At 42.1% G+C, this 11,190-nt stretch overlaps 1 protein-coding gene across 1 annotated transcript; it reads left to right on the top strand.

Moving 5' to 3' along the window:
- The first annotated feature begins 1,048 nt into the window (after positions 1–1,048).
- TRIML2 (tripartite motif family like 2) lies at positions 1,049–10,649 on the top strand. Its single transcript, XM_052661534.1, has 7 exons — positions 1,049–1,240; positions 1,499–1,594; positions 3,597–3,788; positions 5,132–5,272; positions 6,506–6,528; positions 6,699–6,799; positions 10,078–10,649. Exons 1-7 carry the CDS (start codon positions 1,049–1,051, stop codon positions 10,647–10,649), a joined length of 1,317 nt encoding a protein of 438 aa, XP_052517494.1.
- The last annotated feature ends 541 nt before the right edge of the window (positions 10,650–11,190 follow it).

Genomic DNA, 11,190 nt, shown 5'->3' with positions numbered 1-11,190 from the left:
TCCTTCTCCAGGGAATCTTCCTGACCCAGGGATCTAACTGATGTCTCTTACGTCTCCTGAATTGGCAGGCAGGTTCTTTACCACTAGCGCCACGGCCAGGTCCCATATGTACATATAAATACGTGCAATTTCCCTTCAGTATTTTTGAAAATGTTTATTTGCTTGGGGGTTTGTGGCTTCCCTCATGCCTGCAATGTGGGCGACCAGGGTTCGATCCCTGGGTTGGGAAGATCCCCAGGAAATGACAACCCACTCCAGTATTCTTGTTTGGAGAATCCCATAGACAGAGGAGCCTGGTAGGCTATAGTCCATGGGGTCTCAAAGAGTCAGACACGACAGAGTGACTTAACTTTCTTCTCTTTCTTTCATTTATTTAATTTTTTAGCAAACATCCTTCAACGGCCAAGACTCTGGTGTGACACGCCTTACCCTTCAGGCACAAAAATGGCGCCCCGGTCAGGCGCATGCGCACTTGTGGAGCCCCGAGCGTTCCCTCAGGCATGCGCACCTCGAAGCCAGACCTGAAAGGGAGAGCTTCCTCGGAGCGCAGCGACACACCACTTCGCCTCCGTCTGGTTTAAGGAGCCGCCCCAAGAGGCCAAGCAACTGGGTGAGTGAGGGATTCCTTCGGCTTGCGATCGGAGTGCCTGAGGCCAGGCTCTATCTGCTCTTAGTTCCGGAAGTTCCTTTCCTGCTCTTTGCCACGGTGTGTTCTCCTTTGAGGGCGATTTTTCTTTTCTTTTTTAAGAAAAAAGAAAAGACTTACTGGGAAGCACTTTGCTATTTTGTCACTTGTTAATTATTTTCAATAACTTGAAATTCTCGGAGAACTTGACCACTGGTGTAATTCATCGTGTCTCGTTCCTCAGGCTCGTGGCTGCCGAAGGTTTGCTGGATGCGAAGAGTCCAGGACCCTTGGCTGCGGAGGACGGAGGCTGACGAGTGCGTCTGCCCTAGAACCCCGCACTCCGTTCCCGTTCCGCGTGTGGGGAGGTGTATTGCGCCTTAGAAACAGCCTGATCATCTCCACCGAGAGCCGCCTGCCGGGATGTCCAAAAGGCCCCGCTCCCAGTTAGAGCAAGACACCCCAGGAGGTGTCCGCTGTGAGACACGCCCGCAGCCACCGCAGCTGTTCCTCAGTGGTGACCAAATGGCGGTTTGTGGCCACAGCCACCCGCCCCAGGAGCGTGGGAGTCCCGTGGTGATGAATGAAGTGTCAGAGATGGCCGAGAATTACAGGGTAAGCTTTGTACAGATCCCAGACCACCCTGCCATTCTGGCTGCATCTTTTCATTAATTACCTTATTTGTTTGGGGAACAGGTATTCTGATCCTTCAAGGCCTCCTGATCCTTCCCTTAGTTGATGTTGATCAATGGAATACTAGATAAGTACCATATGCAGACCTTCCAAGTGTAGCCAGGGCTATTGGCCTTTCACTTGTCTAAGGTTAAGAATCTAGCTGTTGTAAAGCAATTATTGTGATATATTTCCCTGCAGAAGTTATTCCAGGAGATGTTGGACACATTGAAGGAGAAACTTGAAGCAGCTAAAATCATACTGGCTGATGAACAAGAAAGAATGGTGATGATGCAGGTCAGTGCTTATCTTGATTCTTGGGTGGAAATTACCTATAATGTTGGCTAGCAAATAACATAAACAGCATAAGACCAATGGCACAGCAGGGAGAGCTACTTTAAAATCCATAGGTAGGAAAAGTATTAATTCCTTCATGTATAAAGAGCTCTTAAAAGTCAGTAAGCAGGGGACTTCCCTGGAGCTTCAGTGGTTAAGATTGGACACAGTCCCACTTGAAGGGACATGGGTTCGATTTCCTGTTCAGGGAACTAAGATACTGCAACAAAACCAAAACGTCAGTAGCAGAAGACTAGAAACGCAATGGAGAAATGATCAAAGACATGAGAGCTCACAGAAAAGCAAATGCAGATAATCTTTTGAATAGACTGAATTGGTTCATACGCTCACGTTAAGAGAAATAACAAATTAACTATATTAAATTTGTTAGGGAAATGGCATTTTTATACCTTATTTATAAATTAAAAAAAGACTGATAGTGCAGTTAACAATGCCATAGGAGATTGAGCATCTTCTGTACTTCGGATGTGGCAGTGTAAATCCTGAAGCCATTTAAAGGTCAATTTTAGAATTTCTATTTGGGGCGTGTCAGTTAGGAGTTTGGGATTGACATGTGCTGCAGGAGGATTGCAGGCTGATTTCTTTACTGCTGAGCCACCCAGGAAGCCCTAACATATTCACTGCTAAATCACTTCAGTCGCATCCGACTCTGTGTGACCCCACAGACAGAAGCCCACCAGGCTCCCCCGTCCCTGGGATTCTCCAGGCAAGAACACTGGAGTGGGTTGCCATTTCCTTCTCCAATGCATGCAAGTGAAAAGCTATAGGGCTCAATGTTAAAAAAGGGAAATCCAACAACCCAGTCAAAAAATGAACTACAGACCTAAAGAGACATTTCTCCAAAGACATACAGATGGCCAGTAAGCACATGAAAAGATGCTCAACATTACTAATTATTAGAGAAGTGCAAATCAAAATTACCATAAGGTATCACTTCATACCAGTCAGAACTATATATAAAATAGAAAATTAACAAGGATCTACTCTAAAGCACAGGGAACTATAGTCAATATCTTGTAAAAGTCTGTTAAGGGAACAGAAGCTGAAAAATAATATGTAGACTGTAAGAGGGTGAGATCACAGGTACGGAGTACCTGAAGGGGACTGTTTGCAATAATCAGGGCCAGGTGATGGGGAACTGTGGCGGGAGGGGTAGTGGAAGTGTTGAGAATAGTCAGGGTCTTGATAAATCTTCGCTCAGTAGTGTCATGAGGTTAAATATGGCCATTTTGTTGTTGTTGTTGTTTTGGCTGCACCGTGTTGCATATAGAATCTTACTTCCTGACCAGGGATCGAACCAATACCCCGTCAGTGGAAATGCAGAGTGCTAACCACTGGACCTCCAGGGAAGTCCCTAAATACAGTCGTTAAGCCAACTACTCCCAATATATGTCTCTAGCTCAGACTTTCCAAGTAGTGGGCTTCCATGTCCAACTTTCTGCCTAGTGTCTCTCCTTGGATGGCTGACTTATCAAAACCGACGTATCCTAAACTGAGTTGCTGATACACTCCCCATGTCTAGAATCTGTCCCATCCATAGTTTCCATTTTATGTTTTGGCCGCTCTGTTCTTTATCTAGAAGCCTTGGGGTCACCCGTTGATTCCTCTTTTCCTCTCATCCACTATCCAAAGCATCAGCGAAGGCCCTTCGTCCTACCTTCCAGTTTTCCTGACTCCTGCTCTTTGGTCCTGAAGTTGTGTAGATTCCTGTTTCCTGTCAATGAAATGTCTCTATCTGCATTTCATGTTCTAAAATTGTGTTGATATCTTGGCTGATGTTGACCCTGAAATTCCCTTTGTCCTTTGTATCTATGCCTATTATTTCCTCCCCAGTACTTTATATTTCCTTGGATTTATATTAGAATTGTAGATGGAAAGGGACCATAAATAATTGTCTGTAGTATTTAACCTGAAATCTGTTATTTCTGTATCTATGATGAAGAAAGAGGAGCAGAATTTTAAAGAAATGATTGAGACTGAATATAGCATAAGGATCCGGTTGATAACTGAAGAAAATGAGATGAACTTGCGAAGCCTGCAAGGCGGATTCAGCTTGAATTTGACACAAACCAGTCAGAACCAACTGATGGAGTTTGCCACCAACCTAAAGGAGAAGTTCCAGGGAACATTACAGGTGAGATATGCAACGTGGCATCCTTACAATATTTGGGAAATGAAAGAAAGAAGAGCTAAAATAGCCCAACCACTGACAACTATGCTTTTATTAAAATATGTATGTATATGTACATATAGTCAACCCACAGTTCTATTCCTTATAATCTGTTTTGCAGATACATTTGCATGCATATAAAAAGACACATTCATAAGGGATATTGTAAAATGATGTCAGTATAGAGCCGTGGGTTAGAGATAGTCTTTGAAGCCAAACTGATGTGATTCCTAACTGGGTTCTATAATTTAGTAGTCTGGCCACTTTCCCTGGTGGCTCAGTGGTAAAGAATTCACCTTCAATGCAGGAGACACAGGTTCGGTCACTGGTCTGGGAAGATCCCCTGGAGGAGGAAATGGCAATGCACTCCAGTATTCCTACCTGGGAAATCCCACAGACAGAGGAGTCTAGTGGGCTACAGTCCACGAGGTCACAAAATGTTGGACACAGATGAGGGACTGAATGACAATAGGTGGCCTTAGACATTCTGCTTAAGCTCTGACTTAGTTTCCTTAGATGTAAAAGGATAATGGCCCTGAGTTTATAATATTGTGTGATAATCTACATGAAGCTCTTTAAACAGTGTTTGTACATGTGTACATTATTGTATGATGTAAATGTAAGTTTAGGTGTTGTTATTACTTTAACATTTGTTGATAGCAGGAAAGTGGATTCAACCTGTATCCATCAATATTGGACTCATGAAATGCATTGTATAGGACATACAATGGCATGCTCTTTAGCCTTTAGAAAAGATAACATGGCTCTATATGTATGGATAAGAAATACTCTCCAAGAACATATTATCTATTAAGAAAAAAAGCAAGTTGCCAGATCAGCAGTGGAATATGACATCACTTGTATTAAGAAAAAAGTAGCATGAACATTCTCATACGTGCCAAGATGGAGCATCTTTGCAAGGGTAGGAAGGAACCTGGTATCAGTGGTTTGATTATGTTTTTTATTATTGGTTGAATTTAATTTTTAATTAAATTACAGTAAGTCTTAGTTTTAATGAAGGAAATAAACTTCCTGAACAAAACTGAACAGCCAAAAAAAAAAGGTCCAAGTTGTGAACTGATTAAGTAGATAGGAGGATACTGTCCACATCAACATAGATACAGTATGTCAGAGAATCAAGGGTCTGTTGAGGTGTCTTGCTTGACACAGAGGAATATCCTGGCCTTACCCAGTTACATCTGTTTCTGGGTTGGCAGGCAATAGAGTGGGTTTTTAAAGAGATGGTTGAATTAGCCAGTAAGAGAAACTGCCAGTTGTTGAATAGTTATAAAGAGATGATTCTGCAGAGACTGAACTTTCTGGGGAGAGAGAACATGAAGAAACTGAAGGAGAGTGAAGTCAGGCTTTCTGAACAGATCTGCAGCCTCCAGCAGATCACCGCGGAGCTCGAGAAGAAGTGTAGGCAGCCCGCCTCAGTGTTGCTCCAGGTAAGAGTCTGGAAATAACCTTCACTACAGTATCTGAGAAATGAGACATGGATAGTACTCATTAGGAGTCAGTGCTGGAACACAGTACCCAATGATCTTCAGGCATACTTGAAGACTGTCAAAAGCATTATAACTCATCCTAAAATCATAATATGTACAGAGCTGCTTCACTGATCAATAGTTAAGTTTGAATTGACATGCCCTTTACTAGGGTAAGTGGTCTTCCCCAGTGACTCAGCAGTAAAGAATCTGCCTGCAGTGCAGATTTCCAGCCCTGGGTTGGGAAGATCTCCTGGAGGAAGAAATGGCAACCCTCTCCAGTATTTTTGCTTGGGAAATCCCATAGACAGGGGAGCCTAACGGGTATACTCCATAGGGTCACAAAGAGTTGGTCATGACTCAGACACACACACACTGGGAGTGAGAATGCAGAGTCCAGAACATTCAGACTCAGCACACACACACACACGCAGAGTCCAGTGAGTGCCAGGGCATTCCCAGTATTGTATATTTTAAATTTTGTTCAGGAACATGCCTTGGGACTTCGCTGGTGGTTCAGATGGTAAAGAATCCATGTACAGTGCAGGAGATCTGGGTTCGATCCCTGGGTTGGGAAGATCCCCTGGAGGAGGGCATGGCGACCCACTCCAGTATTCTTGCCTGGGGAATCTCATGGACAGAGGAGCTTGGCAGACTACAGTCTGTGGTTGCAAAGAGTCGGACATGATTGAGCAACTAAGCACAGCACAACATGGTTACCATTTTCAATGAGTACATTTTTATATTTTAAAGACTATGTAGATGCACCTGGACATAAACAGTTAAGTTCTGTCTTAGAGCCAAGCCTCATTCCAGACAGCACAGACAGGTGTGACCCAGTTACGTTCAGTTCCTGACCTGGTTCCAGCCACCGTCCCCAGCATAGCAGGCTAAGTTCCTGCCACCCCCAGTATAGAAATCAGGTAGATGGGCAGAATTTGAATGAGGAGCATCCTCTATGTGAAGTAGAGAGGATTATTTCCCTTGGGAATATAACAGTGATTTCAAGCATTTTTCTGACTTCCTGTTCAGTGTTGAAATTTGGTATCTGAGAATTAGCACCATGAGGCTGAAGAAATTACTTGGAAATCGAGTTTTGTTATTATGAGAGAAAATATTTTCATGAGCACAAGTCACAAAAGGCTTGGCTCAAATACCCCCTAGTAATTTTTTTCCTCTTTTTTCATCCTATAGAATGCAAAATATGCTTTGGAAAGGTAAGTTAATCATTTTGGAAACATTTGGGTCAGTTTCATAGTCTGATATGTGAGCACACAAGGGTGGAGGTGTTGGAATGTGGGTAGCAAGGCCATGCAATGAGAACCATCTACTGGATGGAGGAGCCTGGGGTCTGCATGGATAACTGAGATTATCATTTCTTTAACAGGAGTCAGTCACTACTGCATCAGTTTCTACAGCCCGCCCAAATCACAGACCTGAGTTTGTGCCAAATAACAGGAATGAGCAAAATGCTCAAAGTGCTGCAAAGTAAGTTGACACGTGTCCATGATCACAGGACACTTTATATTTGTATAAATTCCAGATAGTTGAAGTATTTAAAGAGACTCTGTATTTGCAGATATTTCTCCCATGGTTTGTATTTTCATTTACCTAGTAGTATCTTTTGAAGAGCAGAAGTTTTAGATTTTGAAGTTCAGTTTATCATTTTCTTTCCTATGGTTTGTGCTTTTTGTGGCCTAAGAGATTTATCGCAACAAAGATTTCCTTCTAGAAGTTTTACAGTTTTAGTTTTTGCTCTTAGGACTATTATTCATTTAAAGTTAATATTTACATACTATTCAAGATATGGTACAACTCTCCTCCTTTTTTGTATGTATGTATATTCAGTTGTTCTAACATCATTTGTTGAAAATCACTTGAAAATGAACATTGATCGTTATTTATCGTTTTGGCGATATCACACTGTCTTGATTGATTATTCTATAGGAAGTCTTAAAATTGGGCACTGTGAGTTCTCCAGATTTTTTCTTTCAAAATAATTTTGGCTACTCTAGGTCTTTCTCCACATAAATTTTAAAATGAACTTGTTGACTTCTACAAAAAGCCTGCTGGGGTTTTGGTTGGTGTTACACTGAGTCTGTAGAACAATTTGGGGATAAGGTGATATATCTCCATTTATTTAGGTCATCTTTGATTTCTCTCAATGATGTTCTATAGTTTTCAGCTAGAAAGTGAAAGTGAAGTCACTCAGTCGTGTCCGAGTCTTTGCAGCCCCGTGGACTGTAGCCCACCAGGCTCCTCTGTCCATGGGATTCTCCAGGCAAGAATACTGGAGTGCGTAATATTGTACATATTTAATTAGACAGATACCTAAGTGTTTTTTTAGTTCTATTAGTGAAATTAAATATCAGTTTATTTCTTCCTTTCTAGTCTGTAAGCCTTTTCTGTATTTTTCTTATCTATTGCACTTCCTAGGACCTACAATGTAATGGTGAATAGGAGCGGTGAGAATCTTTTTCTTGATCTTAGGGAGAAAAGATTGTCTTTGACCTTTAATGTTAGCTGTAGGTTTTTCCCCAGTTGCCTTTTGTTATGTTGAGGAAGTTCCCCATCTATTCCTGATTCAGTAAAATTTCGTATCATGAACAGATGTTGAACTTAAGAGATGTTTTCGTCTGTATCTACCAGAATATCCATTTTTTCTTCGTTAGTGTGAATTATGTTTGCTTCATATGTTGAGCCAACTTTGCATTCCCAGGATAATGTTTTATCCATTTATATATTGCCAAAGTGTATGTACTAATGTTTTCAAAAGAATTTTTGCACTTATGTTAATGCATATTTTCTGTAGCTTTCTTTCCTTGTAATCATCCATTGGCATTTTAATAGATTTTATTTCTAGATAATCTATTTAGTTGTCAACCCCACTTAGTCTTGCTTTTTTTAGTTTCCTGTATTCTATAGGAGTAGAAGTTTTTCTTTTTTCTTTAAACATAGAAGGAAAATTTATTGTAGAGTTTATGCCTGGCAATTCCAGTATGTAAAGTTCTTCAGGTTTTTTTCTGCGAGTCTCACTTTGAGTGTGTAGTTAATGAATTTTTTTCAATAGTGAGCTTTCCTTTTTTCCTTAGATATTATTTTTAGAAGTTCTTTTCAGATAGGAATAAAAGGTGTACATTCTTCCAGAGACAATTTGCATTTATTTCTGCCGGTCTTCTGAAAATCCTAGGATCTTGGGACAAGCTGAAATTTAAAATTCAAGGCTTGTGGTTTTTAATACCACTTTAATACTGATATGAATTAGGTCCAGAGATGCATCTTCACTTGCCCATAAAAGTTTCTAGTGGATTAGATGGTAAAGAAAGAAATCAATGACTGCTACAGTTTTATGGCTTGACCAACTATAAAGTGATGTGTTCCACTAAAAAGTAGAAACTGGGAAGGGATAGGTTTGGAGTTCCATTTTGGAAGGAGAATGTTTGAAATTCCTGTGTTTTGTCCAACTGGTATTTGTCATCTTTTTAAAGGAGTAAGTCATGAACATATCAGTTCAGTTTAGTCACTCAGTCGTGTCTGACTCTTGGCGACCCCATGGACTGCAGCACTCAGGCCTCCCTGTCCCTCACCAACTCCTGGAGCTTGCTCAGACTCATGTCCATCAAGTCACTGATGCCATCCAACCATCTCATTAACATATAGAAGATATTTAAAACTGAGGCTAAATGAAGTCACTTAGGGTAAAAGAATATGCAAAAGTAAAAAGAAAGATCCAGCGCTGATCTCCGAGAAGTCACAATATTTAGAGGCTGAACAGAAAGAGATGAGAAGGACCAGTTAGAGATATGAGGACACCTACCACTTTCCTTCAAGTGTGAGAAATCATAGTGAGCCTTCTTGACTTCAGCTTGATTTTTCTGGAGGATTCTCACAGGTTTTCAGGCCTCTAATATATTCACTTTTGATTTACTCAGTGTTAGGGGCCTGCAGGCAGCAGTTTCCAGATGTCTCTGCTGCGCCCTGGTGATATTTAAGAAAAGGAGGGAAGTTCAGCCACAGGCCAGGGTCATGAATCAACTGCTCTATCGGAGACTCCAGTGCTCCCGTTGGTTCCAGGCTCACGAAAGATCTTTAGGGAGTTTAGAGTTGGGTCTCAGGTGATACTAGGCTACGACTGGGTGTCAGCTCATTCTTATGGCCTGGCAGAATTCCTTTCTGGTTTGAGGGGTGCTTCTCAGCTCTCCGTAGTCCATTATTCATTGTTTTGTTCTTCTTCCTCAGATTGAGTGCATCTCCTTCCATTATCTTACTGACTTTGTTTCTCTGTGATGTCCATTTGTTCAAAAAATTTTATTAATTTATGTATTTATTTTTGACCACGCTGGCTCTTTGTTGCTGCACGCAGACTTTCCGTAGTTGTGGGAAATAGACTTCTCATTGTAGTGGCGTCTCTTGTGGCGGGACCCCAGCTGGAGGCGCATGGGTTTCAGTAGTTGTAACACACGGGCTCAGTAGTTATGGCTCACAAGCTTAGTTGCTCTGCAGCATGGGGAATCTTCCCAGACCAGGGATCGCACCCATGTCTCTTGCATTGGCAGGTGGATTCTTAATCACTGGATCACCTGAGAACTCCCTCCATTACTTGAAATAGAGCTCAGAGGTCCCTTCATCTGGACTCTCCTAGATTGGCTTTCCAATATTTGTGACTGAGACTGGTGCCATCTCATTAGGAAGCCCCTGATGTTAGAAGTCATCAGTCACTGGCATTGACGAACCCCTCGAGTAACTAAATTTCTTTCTCCCTGCAGGACCTATAACTTTGGACCCTAAAACAGCTCATCCCTATCTGGTCTTGTCCGAGGATCTAAGAAGTGTGAGACTTAGAAACATGCAGCGGGGTGTACCTGGTCACCCTGAGAGATTTGATTTCAGCGCCACTGTGCTGGGTGTGCAGAGCTTCACCTCAGGGCAGCACTACTGGGAGGTGGACGTGGGCAAGGCGGCGCAGTGGCAGCTGGGCGTGTACAGGAGCTCTACCGTCAGAAACAGTTCCGGAAATAAGGTCTTACTCACAGGATCTCTCATGGGAACCGATCACACCTTCTGGGCTTTTCCCCCTTTCAAAAGGGTCTCCTTGAGAGAGCAAGTGCACAGAGTTGGAGTTTTCCTGGACTATGAGTATGAGCAGATATCGTTCTATGATGCCGCAAAGGGCTCCCTCATCTGTAATTTCTCTTATCTCGCCTTCCAGGGAGCTCTCAGGCCTATATTTTCTCTCAGTATCTCCAGTGGAGGCGTGAATTCAGACTCTTTGAGTATCTGCCTCCCTCACGTTTCTCCTTGTAATGATACTGTTAGCCCTCAGCCCTCTTCGGCGTGAAATCTAATAACCACGAGAGCCCAGAATGTTACAAGCATGACTTTTGTATAAATAATTTTACAAAGTAAGCCAGTAGAAGATTTTTAGCACTTGAGTTGGAGCCCAGTTGAACACCCCAGAGCTTTTGCATTCATGCAGCCCATAGCCTCGCATAGAGTTGGACGCAACTAAAGCAGCTTAGCACAAGGGCACAGCATGGCTTTCAATATCCTTTTCATGGAAGTGGTTGCATTTAAGCTGAATCATGAATGATAATAACTTAAGGACCCCATGCTAATTAGAACAGCAAGTGCCTATGTAGTATAAGATTGGGAAATTAGAGAAGAAAACAGTCTGGGATCCTTAAGACTGGGTTAAGGACTCTTGAGATTTCAGAAAACAGAATTGGGTATAATCAAGACTTCAGATTTGAGAATGTCATCAAAGTGACATGTGGAATGGAGACATCCTATTCCTGATGTTGTCAAGAGTTCTATCATCATTCCACATGGAGGACAACTTAATTTCCTCAGATACCTTATCTTGGTGGGGAGGATGTGTT

Source organism: Budorcas taxicolor, chromosome 24, assembly GCF_023091745.1.
Source record: "Budorcas taxicolor isolate Tak-1 chromosome 24, Takin1.1, whole genome shotgun sequence".
Classification (NCBI taxonomy): Eukaryota; Metazoa; Chordata; class Mammalia; order Artiodactyla; family Bovidae; genus Budorcas; species Budorcas taxicolor.
The sequence above is the reverse complement of the archived record's forward strand: the minus strand, read 5'-3'. Positions and strand labels throughout refer to the sequence as shown.

Excerpts from the sequence above, each read along its gene's own strand:
- TRIML2 (XM_052661534.1), top strand. The coding sequence starts at position 1,049 with ATGTCCAAAAGGCCCCGCTCCCAGTTAGAGCAAGACACCCCAGGAGGT. Across the intron at positions 3,789-5,131 it reads AGTTCCAGGGAACATTACAG|AGACTGAACTTTCTGGGGAG; the intron begins GTGAGATATGCA and ends ATGATTCTGCAG. Across the intron at positions 6,529-6,698 it reads GCAAAATATGCTTTGGAAAG|GAGTCAGTCACTACTGCATC; the intron begins GTAAGTTAATCA and ends TTTCTTTAACAG.